Source organism: Opisthorchis viverrini (genome assembly GCF_000715545.1).
Source record: "Opisthorchis viverrini unplaced genomic scaffold opera_v5_223, whole genome shotgun sequence".
Classification (NCBI taxonomy): Eukaryota; Metazoa; Platyhelminthes; class Trematoda; order Opisthorchiida; family Opisthorchiidae; genus Opisthorchis; species Opisthorchis viverrini.
In genome coordinates, this window is record NW_008751880.1 from 612,786 (window position 1) to 635,372 (window position 22,587).

General features: G+C 43.2%; 1 protein-coding gene across 1 annotated transcript in view; it reads left to right on the forward strand.

Annotated features, from left to right (window-relative positions):
• Positions 1 to 19,226, forward strand: part of T265_14604 (hypothetical protein) — a gene marked incomplete at both ends in the record, with an annotated part of 78,313 nt that extends 59,087 nt beyond the window's left edge. Inside the window, 8 exons of the mRNA XM_009174372.1 lie at positions 3,251 to 3,458; positions 3,546 to 3,851; positions 8,570 to 8,742; positions 10,646 to 11,012; positions 12,834 to 13,028; positions 16,840 to 17,026; positions 18,279 to 18,478; positions 18,879 to 19,226. Coding sequence (XP_009172636.1) covers positions 3,251 to 3,458; positions 3,546 to 3,851; positions 8,570 to 8,742; positions 10,646 to 11,012; positions 12,834 to 13,028; positions 16,840 to 17,026; positions 18,279 to 18,478; positions 18,879 to 19,226 — 1,984 coding nt within the window. The remainder of the gene's footprint in view (positions 1 to 3,250; positions 3,459 to 3,545; positions 3,852 to 8,569; positions 8,743 to 10,645; positions 11,013 to 12,833; positions 13,029 to 16,839; positions 17,027 to 18,278; positions 18,479 to 18,878) is intronic.
• Positions 19,227 to 22,587: the final 3,361 nt, after the last annotated feature.

Consider the following 22,587-nt stretch of genomic DNA (forward strand, 5'->3'; position numbering starts at 1 on the left):
AAGAAAGCCGTGTGCTAAATTGTTGGCTCATGGCTGCTTCAGCTGTTTAGAAGAATTTGTCTTTAGGAAGCCCAGTTACTCACGTCTTTCGAATCCAGTGCATCCCCTTTATTGAGGAACGACCGGGACAAAATTAGGATCGTTCACCCAAGTGATGTGAATGAAAGTTCTATAAATACTGCAATAATGCACACCTAGTTTGATTTAAGCTCTTCTAGCTAATGATGCACTCTTTTTTCTGGTAAATGCCAAAATGGGATTTAGATATCTCCCGCTATTGCATCTCCTTGAGAAGGAGCTAACGTCCATACATGAGGTGTCAAACAGTGACGACTGCTGAAATTCCCACAACCCTGTCCATAAGAAAGCCGTGTGCTAAATTGTTGGCTCATGGCTGCTTCAGCTGTTTAGAAGAATTTGTCTTTAGGAAGCCCAGTTACTCACGTCTTTCGAATCCAGTGCATCCCCTTTATTGAGGAACGACCGGGACAAAATTAGGATCGTTCACCCAAGTGATGTGAATGAAAGTTCTATAAATACTGCAATAATGCACACCTAGTTTGATTTAAGCTCTTCTAGCTAATGATGCACTCTTTTTTCTGGTAAATGCCAAAATGGGATTTAGATATCTCCCGCTATCTGCATCTCCTTAACCCTTGTTTTCCAAAGTGTTTGTTTCTTAGCACGCATAATCCTACCACTAAATCCCACTGTCCGACTTTGGTCACTTGATTTCATATCGTGTGGCGACCCCACTGAATAAATGCGTCACGAAAGAACGTTTGACCAGAAGGTTTCATTAGCTCTTTGCCTGTCTAGGCCTGGTCGTTTTGCCTGTTCCCAACTTTTAAGTTCTAAATATAGGGAGCTTGCTTAAGTGGAAGTTTGTTCAAACTTATTAAGCATGAACGGTACGTTGCTGAGAAACCCTTCAGCTGTTAGTGTGTTCTAATAGTAAACATGTTAGGATTCTGATGTAAATTGCGTGAGGTAGCGGTTTCCAAAATGCTGAAACAACCTGAGTCTGGGAAGTCAGTGGGTGATCATACCTGGGATGGCAATTTTATTGGCCGAAAATTCCGCAGGCACAAATGTTTGTGGGACAATATGTCCGTGGATCAAAGCGTCCGAATGTCCCCATTACCCCCTATCTATCTAACCCTATCTACCGCACCTGTTCACCACTATCGGAATCCCTGTCTCCCAACGTTTTGGGCTAAATCTGATGGTGTCGGGAGTGAACAAAACATGCAGTCACAGTTTTAATAAAGCGTGCATTGATGACTTAGATAACTGTCTTTATTTGACATCTCCAGTTTTATCCCGGTTTCCGTCGTCACCACTTTATATGAAGGACAAACCCAGAGGTGAATTCCAGTTCACTGTTTGGCATAGGGAAAATTTGAACGGCCTCGCTGTCAGGATCGGTTCCAGAACCTGAGGTCAAGCCATCGTATGCCAGCTAAGTCGGCATTGAATGTCTATGTATAATGAGTTGCAGCAGAATATAGCCTATCACCCCACCTAAGAGTCCGACAGTCAGTCGATAGATGCTGAGATGCAAACATCAATCATATGACTGCATTGAAAATGCAGTCCTATCCAGAGTAGACGTTACGAGTACTCCGGAATTACGGAAATCCAAAAAAAGTCTATCCACAGGAAACAACCATCAGCGAAGCAAACAGAGAATAATGCTCTGGTTTACTAGGAAGAATTCTGTATGGGGAGAATAAAAACAGGCGTCGTCTGAATAAAAGTTACCGCTCGGAATGATTTTATAGAAGGATGGGTTTATCGTGTCAGCTAGACACGCCACTGTGTGAGTTTTTGTTCTCGTGCAAGAATTTGAAGCTATGACTGATGCCTGACGTTTGGTAGAGTTCACAGAATCATATAACTCATCCCACAAATAAGGCACATGAAACTCTATAAGTTGAACAGGCTGACAGAGTGGAATCTCGACATCAGAAACGCCTTCACTCCCAACAGACACTGTTGAGTGTTATTCATTCTCGAAAGATTACCCCGTCGTTAACTCCCATCCATTTATCAGTTTGAGCGAACTCTTGTCAGCTGATCATATCTTGAAAACAGAAGATTATCCATGAGGTACTGACTAGATTTTTTTCATAAATATGTGACCGTTGTCCTGGCCCTCACAACAGCGTTATTGTCCAATGTCGAAGTTTTCGTCCGCAGCGCTACTTGTGAGCATTCCTGCTTAACTTGAAAATTCAGGTATATACGATGGAGCACATGAGTAATCTGATGTCCAGATGCAGTGATACCTTCTGAAAAATTAATAATTTTCTTTGAAACGGAACAAAAGATTGACATTCAATTGTTTCGCGCTCTTCTGGAGAACCACTGAATTAAACCACTAGATAAACTCACAACTGAGGACCGAAGGTGACCGTGCCGTATTTGTGGAACAAACAGTCATATGCTGGTGTTCCTTTCGGTGGTTTTGAACATGGCATGGTGTTTTGCCGACGGTCCGCTGTTTGCCACTGACAGATGCAAAATTCAATCGTGTCTAATTTCCAAACAGTAGCAGATACAGGAATTTGTTGCTAATTTTTGGTTCTGAATGATGCTTAGTCGTCCGAAGTAGAAACCAGTGAAACTTTTCTGGTGCCAAAAAGTGAAGGAAGTACATCTTCAGGAGGGTGAGTTTCACGGCTCATTGAATTCGATGAAACCAAGACGATCCCCTTCTAGTTAACCCGCACCCCAATTGCTGTGAAGTTGACCTAGACTTTCTCTGTATGTTTCTGAAACAGTATGTTATGCGCGAAAAACACTTGAAATCCGACAGCTAACACCCAAAAGCTATTTTCTTCTGCCCAGCTAACCACATGTGTCAGTTCGTTTGAAAGTGAGCACGTGAAGATAAATTAAAATGTTTTGAAGGCCAACGTATTCAGTAGAGTGAATTACGGGAACCCAGCCGCAACATTGTATTTCATTATGGGGATTAACGCCAGGGAGGAACTTTACAAACTATGCTACATAAACCAAACAGGGTTAATGGTGTGAACAAAGGTAACGGAAAAGGACTCCTTTCTTTATTGTAGAAAAATAACAGATTGATCGTGGGTTTTTCTAGTAATGGTAGGCTATCCTTTCCACCACACCCATATCCCACCATTATACATTATACATTCATTTATTCACCCGATGACATTCACTTAGCTTGGTCTGATATTCGTTTGGTTTGTATGTCACGGTATTCTATATTTGACAGGTACCTCGAAAAGAAACGGTTGCTGTTCCCCCGATTTTTCTTTGTGTCTGATCCAACCCTTCTGGAAATATTGGGCCAGGCATCCAACCCACGAACAATACAAGCCCATTTACTATCCGTGTTCGATAACATCAAGACCGTGAGATTCCACGATAAGCAGCCTGACACCATTCTGACGTGTTACTCACAAGAAGGTGAAGTACTGGAGGTAAGACGTTACCACCGGTGAACAGGACTCTAAATTAGACACCATGAATCTCCCTGACGAATACTTTTGGTGTGTTTCTTAATGTAGCTCGAACAACCAGTGAAGGCAGAAGGTCATGTTGAAGTGTGGCTAAATGTCCTGCTGAAGCAAGCACAACACTCTCTGCACGAAGTTATACACAACGCCTACATGGCAGTTTCGAGTAAGGATTTCAATCTTCTGGAGTTCCTGGACGCCTATCCTGCTCAGGTGAGTATAATGNTTGAAGTGTGGCTAAATGTCCTTCTGAAGCAAGCACAACACTCTCTGCACGAAGTTATACACAACGCCTACATGGCAGTTTCGAGTAAGGATTTCAATCTTCTGGAGTTCCTGGACGCCTATCCTGCTCAGGTGAGTATAATGTGCAAGTTCATCATAATTAAGTCGATCTCAACTTTACCAATGTACTGCCTATGAGTGTGAAACTGAAGTGAAATACACATCCCGAAAACAAACACACAGAAACCGCAATATAAAATAGTTAGAACTGAAGTCTCCTCTACTAATGCTTACCAAATCCGCCCTACCATTTTTATACATCATATGATTCTCTTACAACGTCCATAATGAGTCGGTCCCACCCCCTTCATGGGCAGCTCTCCAAAAACAACCAGTAATGTTTGCATCCTACAAATTTTCTACATCTTGTTGTGGAATGTTCCCCTTATCAGTTACCCACCTAGTTGTGGAATGTTCCCCTTATCAGTATACCCACCTATCTGTAACTTAAAAATGCGAAGCAGAATAAGGTGTAGCAACCACTAGCGTCTGAATTATTACGCACGGGCATTTCTGACAATAGCTTGCTCACCTTCAATCAGAACTGCGAAACCAGACATATCGGGAACGGGTATTCGGATGTAACAAAAGGAGACAACGGAAATTATAAGACTGCAACACATACTGAAGCACCACGCATCGCTTCGTTTTACGATCCAGTTTCGTAAACTTTACAACCGTAATATGTACGGACGTATTCAGTCACCGCACAAGTACTAGCAACTTTCGAAGAGAGCTTGCTGATGTGGATGTTACTACCTACGATCCAATTCAGTTTGTCGGCTAACGTTGAAGGGATGAGAGAAATGAAATTGCTCACGGAGGATTTAAGGTTTACCATGACCCAGACATTAGCTTCAACCTTCAGAATTATCATACCTCAATACAGAAAATCATCGAATATGGATGATCTCGTCCTGCTGGTGTTAGGCGACAAGTGCCCAACCCAAATCGTATTCGTAGCCCACCATGATCAGGACCAGTCAAGGTTTGAAGGTGACAACGAACTCAGCAGGATCTCACAGTTAAGTCGTGATTGGACTGATATGTTTTGTGTGCGGCTTTGGTCAGCCTGCGGTTCTATCTACTTAGTATCTCCACGATAACGTTCATGCAGAACGCCCGAAAAAACTGTTTTTGTTAGATGTGAAATAATTTGTGGACAAAAGATGAGCTCTATAAGCTGTTCCTAGCGTCCCATATTTGAGCAAACTTCACGGTCTAAGGACATGGATAACCGTAAGTATAAATCCAGGGCAGGGGATGAACTATATGACTCTGTTTTTTACGACTCTGGTTTTGATGTCACATTCATTTTCCATTAGCAGACAAGAAACGAAACCTGCAAACCCGGATATAAAAGTCCTGCGTACGTGTCAACACACCAGTGCAAAGACTGCCTTAGTTTTCCACTTTACCCGGTATGGAAGTCTGTCGTATGCGCCACACAGACGAGGGTAGTCACTAATTTTTCACTAAAAGTTGTCATCGTGTATATGCAGCAGCACTGTTCTTCCCGCTTTGATAAATGGGAAGTGGGATATCGTTTACAGTGGTTACGAGATCAAATAATAACCACCCTTTTCCACATTTAAGGTTGGCCTTCTGGGAATTCAGTTTATATGGACCAGAGACGCGACAATCGCATTGAAAACAGCACGATATGAACCGGGAATTATGCGTCAGACGGATGCTGCCTTCTCCAGAATGTTGACAACGTTGATCAATGAGACAACTAAAAACCTTTCTACCGTGGAAAGAACCAAATATGAAACGCTCATCACCATCCACTTACACCAGAAGGACATATTCAGTGAATTGGTAATTTGCATATTATTTAATTAATGCACAGCGAACACCGAACACCAAAAGTGATGTATCATAGTCCCTCTAAAAGCACGCTGCCACCGGGATTTCGTTGGCTCGATGCGGTAAGAAAGTATGTTTATGGCTTTTAAGGGCCTGAATACCCAAGTCCTCAATCAACTAAAACTGTGTGGACAAAAATAACAAAAAGAAGAACGGAGACAAGTCACGAACTTCCGTGCTGACAAATTTCATTTACACACGCAATCTATCACCATAGACACATCTACAAACAAACTTGAAGCCGGTCAAACCACTGCAATCCCGCGCATAGTAGGAGAAACAAACACGGCTCGGGATGAGGCGAATGTGGGTGGCGGGTAAACCTTTTAGCGCTGATATTAACCCCAGCAAGCGTGCAGACACTCGTTGTAGGTCATTAGCTGGTGTAAACATGGTGGGTTAACAACGAGTGCCGACGCTAGCCGCCTGTTCATCACTGGGGCGTCGTTGTCATCCATCAATTTATGTAAGATGCAGCGCAACGCGCAGGGTACTGCCAGTTAACACACCGTCAATGGTCACGGGTAACATGGCAGTCTTCCAATGACCCTTGGGATGAAAGTGTCTCCCGATATAGAGTGACGTCAACCACTCAAGTAAATCATTCAGCAACACTCTGCGAACTAGTGACTAACTCTGTCAATCACATCTAGATATACCTGGCTATTCGGCTATTCTCATTCCCATATACAATCGTAGTTTCTCCCTCAGAATCTGTGGTTGTGCCGTGAGATTTTATCTTAATAGTTTAAGGTCTTTTATAGCTCTAACATTTGGTTCCACTGCAAGGGATTAGGCCTGCGTAAAAATGTTAAATATTAGCAGTTAAATCGATAACCTGTTGCGCGTGCTTCTGTAATGCTCCAGTTGACTGATCAATCATCTTATGGTTAGTGAAGCTTGTGCATCTAAACTCCACTGGACTATCAAAATAAACTGTTGTAGTAAACCTACCTAAATCTATTTACTCTGGGTGTGAAGTGTACATACGTGTGTAAACCCATAAACTTACTGTTTAGGTTTAAGCTACATCAAAGCGCCCAAAGGCGTCTATGGGCACCGTGTTGGGCAAAAAACCTGCGATCGTTAACCCGACTTTTGGTTAATTTCTCGGCTATTTTTTCGCCCCCGGAGTTTCACATATTGTTGTCGAATAGGGACAAACGTTGGTTGTGTGCGGGATAATGTAGACAGATTACAGCTGTCCCGCCTGAGTGGCAACCATCGGGAACACTGCTCCAATTTTGGCTGGTCTCCAGCTGTATTTTGGGACCCTTAAGTAGTCCGCTTTCAGCCGGTATTCTGAAACAAATTTCTGAGCAAATTTTGATGAAAATCCGCCTCTAAAAATAATCAAGACAGAACAACGTGACTAGTGGCGGATGGTCACACGTCTAGGTAACCAATCACTGAATGAAGCGAGTTTGACTGGAGTCAAAAATGCTCCATAGATTTTTATTTTAAAACGTCGGTAACTTGTACACAAAATTTCATTCATATCCATTACGGTCCACATCCTCAAGAGCGCCCCGAAATTAAGCAGTACTGACGCTAGCGAGCGCGGTCCAGTATGAAAACATCTAACTGCAATTTAGACAAATATGTACTAGTTTCCTGTCCTTTTTGGATGAAACCGATTGTGATTTATCCACTTCATGAATCGGCTCGCACTAGACCATGTTCGCGAGCACTGTCCCAGTGGAGCACGATCACACATATCGGCCGAGGCAACTTTCGACTGTCGTGCACGCCTCGCACTTTCGTGTACCCATAGTTGAAAGCGCAGTTAACCGAGTAGTTCGAATCGGCAACTTACAGGCATCATCGCCACCACCTCGACTGTCACCTGACTGGGTGGTCTGTCGGCCGAACGTAGGAGACGAAGCTGACTGAACCAGCCCACTGACACCACACGGGCTCGACTGGCTCACCGGACAATGTGGGCTTTCTGGGTGTGATGGGCAGATCATGAGGAATGGATAACCCACTGTAAACATCAGACTGTAAGATCGCTAAAGTCACTGGTCAGGTGTGACCAGGTAACAGCCTGTCATACCATGTCCTATTGACTTGTGCCATCATTCTCTCAGCGCCTTCTATGTGTGCGCGAAGCTGCTGGCACCTTATTGGCGGCTTTCGCTCGGGTGTACCCCCAACCCGTGTATCTTGGTTCGTTGGGATGCATCTAAGTGAAGAGTCCCGTTGAGCCGTGGGCCGTCACGTCACCGAGTGCGTGAACAGCTTCGTGTTCCAATTCGCAGACAAATTGAAGTAAACGGTGACACACGATAACACTTCGTGAAAAACAATCCACACATTGTCGACCAAACCTCTGAAACACTAGATGGATGGTGGCTATACTGTCACTGCCGTGAACCAGGTGACAAAAACAGTTTATTTCCCGTCACGTTTGAAGAGTAACCTTATATTTGCTAAAAACGACATACATAAATTGCTAGCGCTGGACATGATGCTGCTGAGCACCCGTTGACAGCCCAATACCGGCTACGCCCATCTTGGGGTTCATTGGGTGGGTTGGGCAACCAAGTTCCATTCAGACTTTGTTCGACTTAAGTACAAATAATTCCGGTGTTAACGTGACCTACATCTACCCGATGGGCTTCAGGTGGGGCAGCCAAACATCCAATGTTGATTGATCAGCTTTTGATCCAATCACTATGCTCTTCGGTCAATCGCAGTCAGTCGTAAAATGATGCTCAAAATTACAACTGTTCTAGTGCCAAGTACCTTATTTTTAATGCCAATTTTCCTAGGTTCGTCAAGAGTTCTCTAGCAACTTGTTTCCGTTTCTTCTGTATTATTCTGTCACCGTTTCTAGGGGTCTCCAGTCGATAAAACTGGCGAATTTTTGACTGAAATAAACAGTCGTTCCTCATTATACGATTCTTTACTTTTTACAGATCAAAGACCGAATTCGTTCAGACACGGATTTCGAATGGTTGAAACAAACTCGGTTCTACTTTTTCGAAGAAACAGACAAATGCTTGATTTCGATAACTGATGTGGACTTTGAATATCAAAATGAATTCTTGGGATGCACAGAGCGCCTGGCTATTACTCCACTCACAGACAGGTACGTGAACCCCCACACCCAGTTGCTGATTTAAACTTGTCAAAACACTAAGCAATGTGGACCTGGTTCGGTTGGATGGGTTGACAGCTGGCTCGTTTTGCGGACTTTACTGTACGGCAATCGCCAAAAGATGAATTCGGTATCCGTCGCTGTTCTGCACTACAGAGACAGATTTTCGTTTTTCCGCAAAAACAGGACGTGAATAGATAAGATAATCTTATGCACTGTGGTAATGCAAACCAGCGTCTAGTATGGCAACGATAGACCGTATGATATAACAGTTTACATTTTCGAGATCAGTCGCCCTATTTGATCGCGCTTTGAAAGCACTTGAGTTACTCCCCTCGACTGCTCAGTGCTTCGTTTGTTGTACCAGAAGTGGTAGAATGCTGGTTTATTATGATGTTAAATTAATGTACAGAGATTCCGTACAGTTAAGCACATAAAGATAGTCGGTAATTCGTTGGTTTAACCAACTTGAATAGATAGGATATAAAAAAAGTAAAGTTCAATGCTGAAGACCAGAGCGGCCCTTATGGCCAATCGATTCAATTTGAAAACTGAACAATCAGAGGTTTCTCAAAATCCAACATTATTTCATACTAATGTTTATAGGATTGTTACCAACTGACTTATCCTGGAAACCGCACCTCAGCAGGCCAAATCCAATGAGAAACTGCTCATAAGTTGAAATACAATAAAACTTATAGTGTGGAATTTGATGCAACGCGTGCCGTAGCGTTTGAAAGTGCCAAGTTCCAAACTTGTATCCGAAGATCATTAAAATAAACGCCACCAACGATGAAAAGTAGAAATAAGCTATTCACTATTGCGACAGGATACCCAAAATATGAATTTATACCCTTTCTGTCCGCCAATGCATGCGGTTTCGGAATAAATTAATGAAGTTCTCCAGGGCATAGTTCTTCGGTGTAGGAGGGTCGCACAATAGATCGTGTCTTTCAGGGAAGAATTTTATATATTCTCTGGAGGAGTGGTCAATGTATGGAGAAATCCACCTTGATGGCAGCATTTTACATCACTTTATAAGATACCTTTTGACTATTCTGATCTATTTATTACATAAATTTGATGGGTGATATTATCGCAAAGTATGCGCCAAGCACTGATGATCTGAATTGCTTGAGTGCTAATGACCTGTATATAAGCACAAAAATTTCACTGTGGATGGAACAACCGTGTTACGCAGCTAATCAGATTTTATAAGTTGGACTTGACCCTTCGTTGGTATGTAAATTATCAGGTTCCCACGTTCAGTAGACTAACCAGCTGGATTTTAGACTATCTAATTAGTCGCAAATGAAGCTGAATGCCTTCTTCTTCTTCCGTGGTAACCACTTTTCAAGAAAGGGTTCAGTTTTGAGTGACTACTTAATTCGTGAAGGCTTATGTAAGTGAAAATCATATTTTGTAATCATCATTGGGCTTCCAATGTACCCAAAACCCAAAAACAAGGATTCCGCATCATGTCCTTTTGGAAAGAAAAATAATTCTGCGTTGACGCCCAGAGTTATGTTTGTTGTGAGTTAAATAGAGGTATCCAGATGTTATCACCTACAAATCGAATCTCACATACCGTAATAAAGTGGACCTAACTAGGTGTAACCACTCTTTGAGATGGCTAGCTGAGGGGGCAGATGGTTCTCCGGATATGAACCGGGCTTTGAGCAAGAAACTGGAGAACATACGTCAATTTTGTATGAAGGTGAATATTGGAATAAGATCTCATCAGTCTCGATGATTACGGTTAAACTAACAAGTGTCTATCAATGGACTATGTTTTCCGAAATTTTGACTTTTCCGTATATAATGGCCCAAGCTTTGGTCTGCGGTTACGTATGTGCCATATTTAACGGATCTTCTCCCAAATGAACCCGAACAGGTGCTACATCACTTTGGCTCAAGCTTTGGGCATGTCAATGGGCGGATCTCCGGCTGGACCAGCAGGGACAGGAAAGACAGAGACCGTCAAAGACATGGGTCGGTGTTTGGGAAAGTATGTGATTGTTTCCAACTGTTCTGATCAAATGGATTTTCGTGGACTGGGACGTATTTTCAAAGGCCTTGCTCAATCTGGAGCATGGGGTTGTTTTGATGAATTCAATCGCATCGAACTACCTGTGCTTTCTGTGGCTGCCCAACAAATTGCAATCGTTCTGACTTGCAAGAAAGAACGAAAATCCCAATTTGTTTTCACTGATGGAGACACAGTTGAAATGAATCCTGAATTTGGGATTTTCTTGACAATGGTGAGTGGCAGTTACTATTAAAGTGCGTGGATGTGGTCGACGTCACTTTCTTTTTGACAATTCCTATAGACCCGTATTTCGTGTATTGTCACGACCATATTGCCACATTTGAAGACCCTTAAACTTCGGCTGGTTGAGAGTTAGTAGGAGTGATTTCTACCAGCATAAGAAATGCGGAATAGTCCTGAATGGATTCAACATGACAGTTGGTGGATAAATTGCGGTCCTCTTAACGCGGAAAAGTAGCATTTGGTGGGATATGTCAAATATTGGTGCACACTTTGCTAATCCACTGAGAGATTCACAACCAAGTGTAGGCTGCACTCACGGGCATAAATTCTTGGAACAAACATCCGGATCATAGCAAAGAGAGCGATCCATTCAATCAACAGGCAGTGACTTTGTAGCCATATCAATTGACGCCCCACACACGCGACTTATATTCCTAGTTTCGTTCTTCATATCATACTTAATATGGGAATTTATTCCTTACCGGCAGTTGTTCTGTAAATATCCGTACTTATCACGTTTAGATATTTTTGTGTGGTCACTGCCCATCGAAATTCTTACCATTATTTCCAGTGTTGGTGTTGTAAAAATTCCTTGTAAGGTCCGGGCAGCTAATTGTCTCACAGGATGATTGATTCTATCAGATTATACGCAGTTCGTATCCGGTAGATAATAGGAACAGACGTAGGAGGGCAGCATTTGATGTATTGAGAAGTGATAGGAACTGGTTCCGTAAATAAACGGGTTGATAAGTATCGTGAATTAAGCAAAACACACAACCAATAATAGCGCAATCACCAGGAGCAGAAAACGGTCAGTGAGGCAGCAGGGGGTTCTGAAAGCATTAGCATTAGTACAAACGTGCGAATACGGGCAGTCAGTCAAGTTGTTGTAGTGGACAACCTGTTGGCCCACCATCCGAGGAGCTCTAGGGTCGCTCCCAAGCCGGGCGGTTTTTCTGTCAAAAATAGGTAGAACTGAGACGAACTTCCAGGCAATGACGGGCAACAAAATATTGAAATCAGTCACTGGAGAATAGGCGGACCCCGGTAGGAGCGAAACCGGGGTAAACGAGCAGCAAAACACACAGGCGTTACATTAAACGGGCGTAATCACGTTACTGATGGGTAGTCGGAACACAAAGGAAAATGATCGCTGTTCGCCGTTGATTCACTTGGAGAATCAACACTCCTCTTATCTGGAAATTGATGTTTTTGGTGTTTTTCGCGTGTCGCCTTCAGGGTCCTTCAAGGGTACAGATGCCTAGATTTTGCGGACTGCATCGTCACAGTGGAATCAAATAAACAGATGATGATAGCAGAATACAATTGTTTTTTCACCCAGCTTCGCCAAAAAATATTATGATTGTCCGTTACATGAGATGTTTACGACTGAATTGGCTCGGCGGCGAATTTTGCCTCAGCTGCAGATCGCTTAGCTACAACAGAATAACTTTACACTTAAGTGCGATGGTGTATGTCTAGATGTTCAAATGCCTCCACGTTGGACTAGGTGATATATAACGGGTCGACTAGCGTCACTAACATCAGCAACAAGAACTGTTCAAGGAAGTGCTTTTTCCCTGTGAGTTCAATTTACCATCAGCTTGTGTAACGTATTGACCATCCTTCACATTAAAGAATATTTTTTCCAACAATCCTCTGTCAAATATCGTACCATTGGGACATTCCGCCCGGTTTGGTAACATTCGTGCTAGTTGGTTCCATAAAACATGAACCCAGTTGGATTATTGATTTGCTCCTATCGAGCAAAAGATCTTCCCATCTTTTTAAAACTTTTCTCACTTATCAGAACCCTGGTTATGCCGGAAGACAAGAACTGCCGGAGAACTTAAAAATCAACTTTCGTACTGTAGCTATGATGGTGCCTGATAGACAAATCATCATTCGAGTAAAACTGGCCTCTTCCGGTTTCAACGATAACATCATTTTGGCCCAGAAATTTTACACCTTGTACAAGTTGTGCGAAGAACAGCTTAGCAAACAGGTGGGTTAAAAGCATTAGACATACGGATACATTCTCTGTGTTTTTATTTGATGTACTTCCCTACTATTTATATGCGCATAATGGGAAACGCCGACCCAGAACTCCTGGCCTACTAAGTTTGCAAGCCTGTTGAAAACCTGTCCAAGCTAACTCCCGGATTCGTTGCCTTCGAGTATGTTTCAGGATATGTAGCACCCGGCAACACTATTTCTTACCTGAACATCAAATTGGATAAATGTGAAACTCAGCAGTTAATTGCAAATCATGATGCAAGCGTGAAGCTTCCATTATTCTACCATTTTTCATTCAAGTATCATGAACACCGTACTAGTTTGTAAATTAGTGGTTGACTCAACATCCGGTCCATCACGAACACGCGGTCTTTGCGATTCCCAAGCCATTATACTGCTTTCACACCTACCACTCTATTACACAATCACCCCTAGGGCTTGGTGAGAAGTCTGGGTCAAATCACCCCGGTGAAATCCATGTTGGCGTCTAGCACACGATGTTTTATTGCAGACTGCTTTGGCAATCTGACCTTAACCGAAAACCCATTCGCGCGGTATTAGCTCACGCTCAACATAACAACCGAGTTCCCACCTTTGCTAACTGGTTGGGACGTGCGCTGGTGCACGCTTTACATCCAGAAACCCCACACACCATACGGTGAGATGGTGGCGCAACCTTTACCTCTATCATCCCAACCACGTCTTCACCCCTAGGGCTTGGTGAGAAGTCTGGGTCAAATCACCCCGGTGAAATCCATGTTGGCGTCTAGCACACGATGTTTTATTGCAGACTGCTTTGGCAATCTGACCTTAACCGAAAACCCATTCGCGCGGTATTAGCTCACGCTCAACATAACAACCGAGTTCCCACCTTTGCTAACTGGTTGGGACGTGCGCTGGTGCACGCTTTACATCCAGAAACCCCACACACCATACGGTGAGATGGTGGCGCAACCTTTACCTCTATCATCCCAACCACGTCTGGAAGAAAGTTTAGCAGTGTTTCACTAACCACGCTACCTTTCCTCACGTGACTAACTGGTAATTGTGCTCACCGAACCAGCAGGGTGTGTCCAGAATTGCATATGCCATTTCGAATGGGATGGTTTAGGGCAGTCACATGTCAACCCAACCCACGTGCACGGATTCAGATTTCTTTCAGCAGAATGAGAAGTAAAAGGCAGGCACAAATGACTTCGAACAATGTCATACATTTTAATTTCTTTTTGAATTTCAAATTTGGTCCTCTGACCGGAAATGTAGTTATCAAGCCCCGCAAGAACTTCACAAAAATCCGTAGCGTTCCATCCGAACTTATTTCTGTTTTTATAATGAGAACACCGTGCAAGGACAACTTTTGTATCCCTAAAAGTTACTAATGCCAAATTATTAGGATTGTCTATGAGAGACTGGAATACCAGTTTCACTGGCGAATCTAGACGGCAAATGGGTGTACGACCATGAAATACACGCCCGCCTCCCAGGTAAAAACATAGCACAACTTTCGATATTGTTTTGTATGAACTACCAGAAAACCATGAGTTTCTCTCGCACAATTTGCCTGATCTCCCGATTCATCCACAACAGTAGCCCCTACCTTTCACACAAACTACGTTGGACGAACTTTAGCAAAACTGGGCCATGGTTGGATCTGGGAGGCACGCATCAGAACGGTAACCATTCATTCACACGCGTCCTCGGCCGTCCCCAAGTAGCAACGTGGGGCTGATGAACGCATACTGATTCAGTTTCCTTGTATTATTACCAGAATCTTCCATCATGATCAAAAGGTGGAATAATATGACAGCAGGTTCTTTTACATTTGGTTTGCTCTGTAGGTTTTTCTGACCACTGATGAAACCTGTAGGAGGATATCTTGTATAGCATCCTGAGTGCCATAGATCGAGAAAAGTCGGATCATCCCATTCGTTTGTCTTGAACAACTGGAAGGTTTATTTGGCAGTCCTTCCGCATTCAAAGGACACTAACACACTTCAAAGAGGGAGCGCAAAACACACGCAATGCTTTTTCAGTCATTTACAACCCGGCTACATCTGGGTCGTTTCCAATATCATACTAGTCCGTTAAACAAGGACGCAGATCCTATCCCATAAATAGTGAAATATCCTTGTCATAATCAGTTGAACTGTGTCCAGATGTGCGCAACGCAATCTAAACGTGGGGTGTTCACTCCCAGTTCACTGTCACTGAAATCGGCACAGCAACATCACCTTGCACGAGTGTACCGAGGTCTCGCAGTTTATTGCGAATATCATGGTTATCTGAAGGGTAACGCCACAGCCGAGTTGTAGGGATCCACGGGGGTAATCGCCCTAAAAACCCGACACTATAGTTAGGCCACTCTCCGTCCTGTGAGCAGTGTGTTTCGGGCGCTGAACACCGAAGCTTCGCGCAACGGCACGAAGACCCAGAATCGGGACATGCACTGGTAACCATGGTCCAGGTGCCTGAGCCTGAGATCAAACCCATGGCTCATGCGAAATTTGGGGTGGGTACGGCCTGACGACCGATGCAGGGCTGGAGATCGATGGGCCAGAAGGCAGTATGAGTCACCATTATGACTGTCCGCTAACTGTGCCGTTTCCTGTTCATCAGCTTTGTCAAAAAAGGCAGGTTAGCCAATAAGCTCGGCGCGGCAAAATGCCAGTGAGGTAGCCTAGAACCAGTTGTGCCACTCGAACAGCCAGCAGTAGACAAGCCAGAAAGTGCTATCGATTTCCAATTTGAAACGACAGGCGCCCGATTATTAGGTGGAAGTTAGGAGACTGGGACTGAACACTCAGCACAGTACCGGGTTCGGGATCGCGCTCTGACCGGTACAGAAATAGGAAAAATGAGTAACCTGACTGAAATAGATTCATCGGGGATGCTGTCCTCATTACACTTATGGTAGGTTGCTGAATTTGTGCCATGGCAACGCAGGCCAGGTATTTCGATGGATGATTGTTCACACTAGAAAAATCCTCTCTGTAAGACGATGAACTCAAAGGATAATATGCTACTTAGGAAGAGGTACGTTTTTGAGAGGCAAGCAGTTAGAGGTCGGGGACAGACTGATCGTTTGGGTCGACAAAACAGAGTTTAACGTTTTGTTTCGGAACCAGGGGTCGGTCATATATGAGCACACGGAAGCCTGACATCGTGGCCAAGGGTAAGGGAACGAACTTGCATGTTGGTGCAGCACCGGCTAATGGCTTAAACACTTTACTGTCAGTATAGGACCACATATGAGTCAGTTTTGTAACCGGTGGTTATGGGAGCTGCTGATTGTCCTATGTTCATAAGGTGTCAATAGAACGGTTGCTCCTAGCGTTAGTGCTCCTTGTCACGTTCGCCTGGGGAAGTCTGCTCAGAATAAGGCTTTAGATCTGCGATGCCATTGCGTCCATGTTCTCATCCGCCAACTCTCAGCTGCGTTGAATTGAACAATTTTTCAAAAGTTTTCTCCTGCGTGTGGGGAACACATTAAAGCCCTATACCAAGAAATATGTGCCAAATATGCTTGAAGTATTTATTTATTGCCCTATTCCCTGACTCCGTAACCACTTGCTAAAGTGAACAACAATACTCGCGCGTCAACTCTGGCTATACAGTCCATTCCATGATTGTCCGAAGATTACCTGCTGAGTAACCATGATGTTATCTCTCAGCTGCTCTGGGGTCAATTATATTGCTATATTCGGGCTTGGAAAGCCACTCCTCATACTGCTTAGAAAATTTTTTTGAGTTTGTATTGACATTCTTTCGCCTAAACGTTTTTCCCGTGTTGAAACCGCTAGGTACACTACGATTTTGGACTGCGCAATATACTGTCCGTTTTGAGAACATTGGGTGCAGTCAAACGGGCCAACTTGAACGACACCGAATTCATCACGGTAATGCGCGTCCTCAGAGATATGAACTTGAGTAAACTGGTTGGTGCTGACGAGCCATTATTTATGTCATTGTTGAACGACCTGTTTCCAGGTACGCTACTGATAATCATAACCGGACTTCCGGTGCTAATGTGTCGTATATCCACATTAAATAGCTGTTTTAATGGAGGTCTGTTGGATTAAATTAATCCCGTTTTGGATTTATATGTATTGTAATCGTACGCATTTCGGATAGAACGATGTGGAATAACACAATCTTCACTGACTCGGTCCATTTCAATTCAGTTTTTAGCCCTGAACCGTCGGTGTGCAACAATCTTCAAAATATGCGCGTAGGCTGTTTGGTATGGATATTTATGTGAAGGTCCTCCGAACCTCCCCAAAGGATTCAAACAAATAGCTGTTAGTTTACCCAATTAACTGACTCTGAAGGTCTTCTGCAAGTTTGCAAGGAGATGCGGATTCACTTTCAAATTCAACTGACCGTTTCAATGCAAATTTCTGTGTGCTTTGCAACCCCACCGTTCAGCAGAACTCCATACTCATTTGGAGACCAAGACACCAACAAAGTACTGTGAAATTAAATTTCACTAAGCGCGAAAATCCGCACTCAGTGTTCCTCTGAACAATAGTACCGGGAGAGGTCAGATACTTCTGTAACTCATCTATCCTCAGTGCTCAGATGGGTCGATGGAATATGAAGGCCCCAATTGAATATCTCTCGTGTTAAAATTTATTTTTCCAACTTGTGCTTTAGGTCATCTTTTGCTAACGGGAATTCACTAAAGCGTGTAAGATAGAGAGATAACCGTTAATCTGTAACACCCTTTTGGTGACCAGTTGCCATGTCACCCAAAGTAAGTACGAGGGCTGGGATGCTGTTAGGTTTCCCAAGCCTAGACAGAATAAGTCGAGAGGCAGAGGTCGGGTTCGAATCACGGCCTTCAGGTCAGTAAATTCGCGCTTTAACAACTTGAACCATCTCGCCTCATCTTTGAGGGCAGTAATAAAGGCAATATTCTATGGGCTGTTGAGTAACCAAGGTTCTGTAACAAAGTCCAATTCTTACTTGATGCGGTGAGAGATGGCCTCCAGTTCAAGCAACGAAAGTAGTCCAGTTTTTATACCTATTTAACTGAATACTCCATCGAATGACTGCAAAATAGCTGAGGACGACAATTGCTGTGTGTACAGCAAATCACTGCGTAAGTCCATACGGGTGCAAGTAAATCTCCCTGTATTCCATGCACAGTTTTCAGCGATAGAAGTTCTAATAAAATTGATGTGAATCTTTTGGCATTAGTTCTCACTCATTTGACCATCACACTTCTTCCACTTCACAGGAGTGACTTTGGACAAAGGCGGGTATCCGGAACTAGAAGCTGCTATTCGACGTCATCTTGAAGAAACTAGTCTAATCAGCCACCCACCTTGGCTACTGAAAGTCGTTCAACTGTATGAGACGCAGCGTGTTCGTCATGGAATGATGGTACTCGGACCATCCGGGACTGGAAAGACGTGTTGCATTCATGCTCTAATGAAAGTAAGCCAGATTTCTTTGTAAGAACGAGCAATGGACTCCTGTTGAATATGCAAATAGAGCAGCTTCAAGGTGGTTCCGACATTGGTAAAGTGGTGGAAATTTTTTTGGCTGATGCAGTGCAGATCAAGTGTTCTCCAATAGTTTGGTTGTTGGTCTCTTCGCCGAGTTTGGTAGTTGGATTGCAAACGTTTCATCACCAATCGAGGTGACATCGTCAGTGCAGGGTTGAGTGGGGTTCTTCAATAGTGTCACTCTTTCGATAATGTGAATGAAGAGAAAGAAGACAACCAGTTGACTTCATTGAACTGGACCCTAGGCAAATCTGTTCAGCCTCCGTCTTCAACTGTATCAAAACTGAAATATGCATCTGTTTTATTGTTTTCATGCAACTTTATTTCAGGCGATGTCGGAGTGTTTCGAACCCCGTCGTGAGATGCGTATGAACCCGAAAGCTATAACATCGGCTCAGATGTTTGGGAAACTGGATGTGGCTACAAACGATTGGACGGATGGGATATTTTCTGCACTCTGGCGCCGTACACTCAAATCAAAGAAGGGCGAACATGTGTGGTTAGTGCTAGACGGACCAGTGGATGCTCTGTGGATAGAGAATCTAAACTCCGTCTTAGATGACAGCAAGCTGCTAACACTGGCCAACGGTGATCGAATCCCGATGGCAACTAATTGCAAAATTATGTTTGAAGTAGATAACATCGACAATGCAACACCAGCAACGGTGTCAAGAAACGGTAAGATATCAGGTATACCTGAAGGTCCTGTCACACATTACCGAAGTTTTAGTAAAGATTGTTTATCACTTAGTTTATTTATCCTTTGCAAAAGCTCCTCGGAGACAGAAAAGCTGCATCTCTAATAAACTACTGCTAACAGTCCCTTGTATATGTGGTGTTTTCCACAAAGGCAGCGCAATTATTTGCTTCAGGTGTATGCGTCGCCTAAGCCAGGGAACTTTGAGCATGGGCTTTGGCATGGGCTACCCATGTTATTTTGGAATTGCGTGTGTTAAGCATCCTTATCACCCGCTTGCATCAAGCGTGCTTATTTACTACATATCTGTACCAGATAGTGTGCGACACCAACAAATCCAATATCCATTCTTCGTTTTTCGTCACAAATAGTTACCACTGAACTCCACTCTGTGATTTTTTCTGTACGCTCTACGTGATGTACTCCCTGTTAAACTCGGTCGACAAGTACAAACACATAACTTGCTAACTTATACAAAACTGCTATTCCATTTATTAACATCTTGCCTTCGGTCACCTAGAAGTGACATTTGGTGATAATTTTAACAAACTTAAACTATGATACAGTGTGTCTTCAGTTATAAGTGGTTAGCATTTCATTTTCGTCTTTTCCAGCTGAATGTTGCTTGGATGCTTAAATCTAAATGGCTGCTCACGCTGAGTATTACAAATTCCTGTTCTTTGATACTAGCTAATATATAGTAGTTTATCAGGTTTTTTGTCGATCCATCAAGAAGCATTGGTTAGTAGTAGGAAAATATAGATACGACATTTTTCAACCTTGGCTATCACTAGTGGTTACCAGATCCATTGACCCATTTCTGCTAACACTTACAACCACTTACAACCATCTAAATGATTAGCACCACATCACTCCACTCGTTCATTGACACAATTCTGGTCACTAGCCTGAGTGACTTGGGACGTTGCAAGAAATGACGGCTATTTGATGTCAGTGGCGTTCGTGCTCTTAGTTTCTTTTCAGATTGTCTGGTTGAGTGCTTGGAGGTGTAAGGACCTCAGATTGCTTGACACAGGCCAGCATGAGGTCCCCTCCGTCACCCACTCTTTTTCCCTTCTTTTCCCTATAGGGCTTTAAAGATACTTAGACGTACCTCATGGTTGTACGGCAGTGAAGCATCAGTGTCAACACTGATGTTGCTGTCTTAGAGGATGATGATGATCACTAGTGTAAGAAGCTTTTCTGTCATCACCAACTGATCAGCGCGTACTTCTGTTGAAAGACTGATTGCCTCCGTTTCGTCTGTCCGCGAGTAGCAGCGCACATACCAATACAAGAGATGATGAGATTATAACAATTTTGAGAAATACTTCACAGTTGCCATGACTGTATTCCGATAACTGTATTGGACAGTGATCTTAGGTTTCAGACTAACATTCCAGTAGTATTGCAGACTTCCATAGGAGTGTAAAGGAATGTTACTAAATAGATAAGTATGGTTGATTTAAACAATATTGGCTTCGAAATTTCTCCGGAAGACCGTAGTTGTGAAATCCGGAACGTTCATCGGTGCCGTGGATTAGTCTTTCAATCGTTTTCAAATGAACGGAAAAGTCGTTGTTGCAACAAATATAGATGCAATCACGTTCGCATCACCCGTTTGAACAGTCTTCATCTTGCTGAGTTCACACCAAGGAAGGGATTTGAATTCCACTCGTATAAGATCTCATAAGCAATGCATATCATTGATCGTGCCGGGATCTGAACTGCAGATATCTGACATGCGCGGCAAGTGTGTTACCAGTACTATACGAGCGCGAAGACTGGGGACAGTTCAAACGAGATGGATGTGAATGTGAATTCTACTAGTCTCGCAATCACAACTGAGGAAGAATGTCTATCACGGTTAATAAAATCGATACTGGTTCCATTACTGCCACCACAAATGAGCTGTTCCTGTTTAATGTAACAAGCGTTATTGTTGAATTGTAAACGATAGGGAAATTTACTGGGGCCAAATCGGGAAACTTATATGAACCTAACTGTCGTCATTTGTGGGCCGTTATCCTAGAAAATGTAGAAATTTTATTGCTTCTATGTAACAAAGTTTGTTTGATTATTAAAGCAAACAAGTCAAGGTGCTTACAAACGGTTATTATATGGACTATGAAATTACCGAAAAAAGGTTTGTTTGGTAAATACGCGCAATCATCTAGTATGTAAACCCCAGCTTTCCTGGATGTGTGACTTATGGAGTGTAAACATGAACTCCTGTGACTGGAGCAGAGTTTTCAACAGAGGAATCGCACGAGTAACAAGACATCATCACTAACATTACTAACCACAGATGTTTAGAAAGCACTAAGTGATTTCTGGTTGTCGCTGCGTCAAACTGATCCAACTTTGAGTAAGCCTGACTTCCTATCAGCTCACGTAAGGTGTGAAATTGCCTCCATAGGTTCGCAGTTCTTGTTACTACTAGAATGATATCCACACCTAGTTGACCAAAAATGGCATAATGGTTTTTCAAACCATTATCATAGTTTGTGAAAGATTGACGACAATGGTCTATGACAGTAGTGCACTTCGAACCATCGGTTTTAGCTTTCTGTTCAGAATAGAATTTGTTTTGTCTCCGAAATACTGCAGTGTATTTTAGATTGAAATTTCTCGAAAGACATTCACTTCTTTGGAAAATCTCTTTTTACGTGGAACTCAAGGAGAAACAAAAATATGGCGCCGTTGTAGTGGAGCCATCGTGTCATCATTTATTTTTGAACTGCGTGATCACAAAGAACTGCAAACGACAGATGTGGAAGAATGTGGAGAAGAATATAGAAACGGTAAATTTTGCAGACCAAGGTGTACCATCAAAATTTTCCAGTCAGGCGTATTGAGCTCTAAGTTGTATGTCTTGCATGGAAATGCACTTGTAAAGACCACCGAAAGAAGGAAGGGCAAACAGTGTATAATGCTATGCAAGGTGCGGCAAGTGCTAACGCAGTTAAACCTTGCACACCAGGCACAAGATGTTTGTCATAAATGGAGAGGCACTGGCAAGAAAGAATGTCAACAACACTACCAGCCAACACTACCGTACGGCTGCATTTTCTGGCGCTCCGCCTTTGGAACAGTTTTCTTGGATCTATTCTATCCTACACCGTTGATCTGCATATCAACCGCGTGCTCTCCGCAAGCTAAATTGATCTGTATAACTTCTGAAATCCTGTCAGTCGCCGTTGAAGAGCTCACGTCACGGATTCCACATACACGCGGACAACTACCCGCAATCTTCGAAGATACTCCACGTTGCCTACACGAAACGGTAGTCCGCGACGAGTTCTATCCTTTGAAACAAAGATCGGTGAAGATTTATGGGT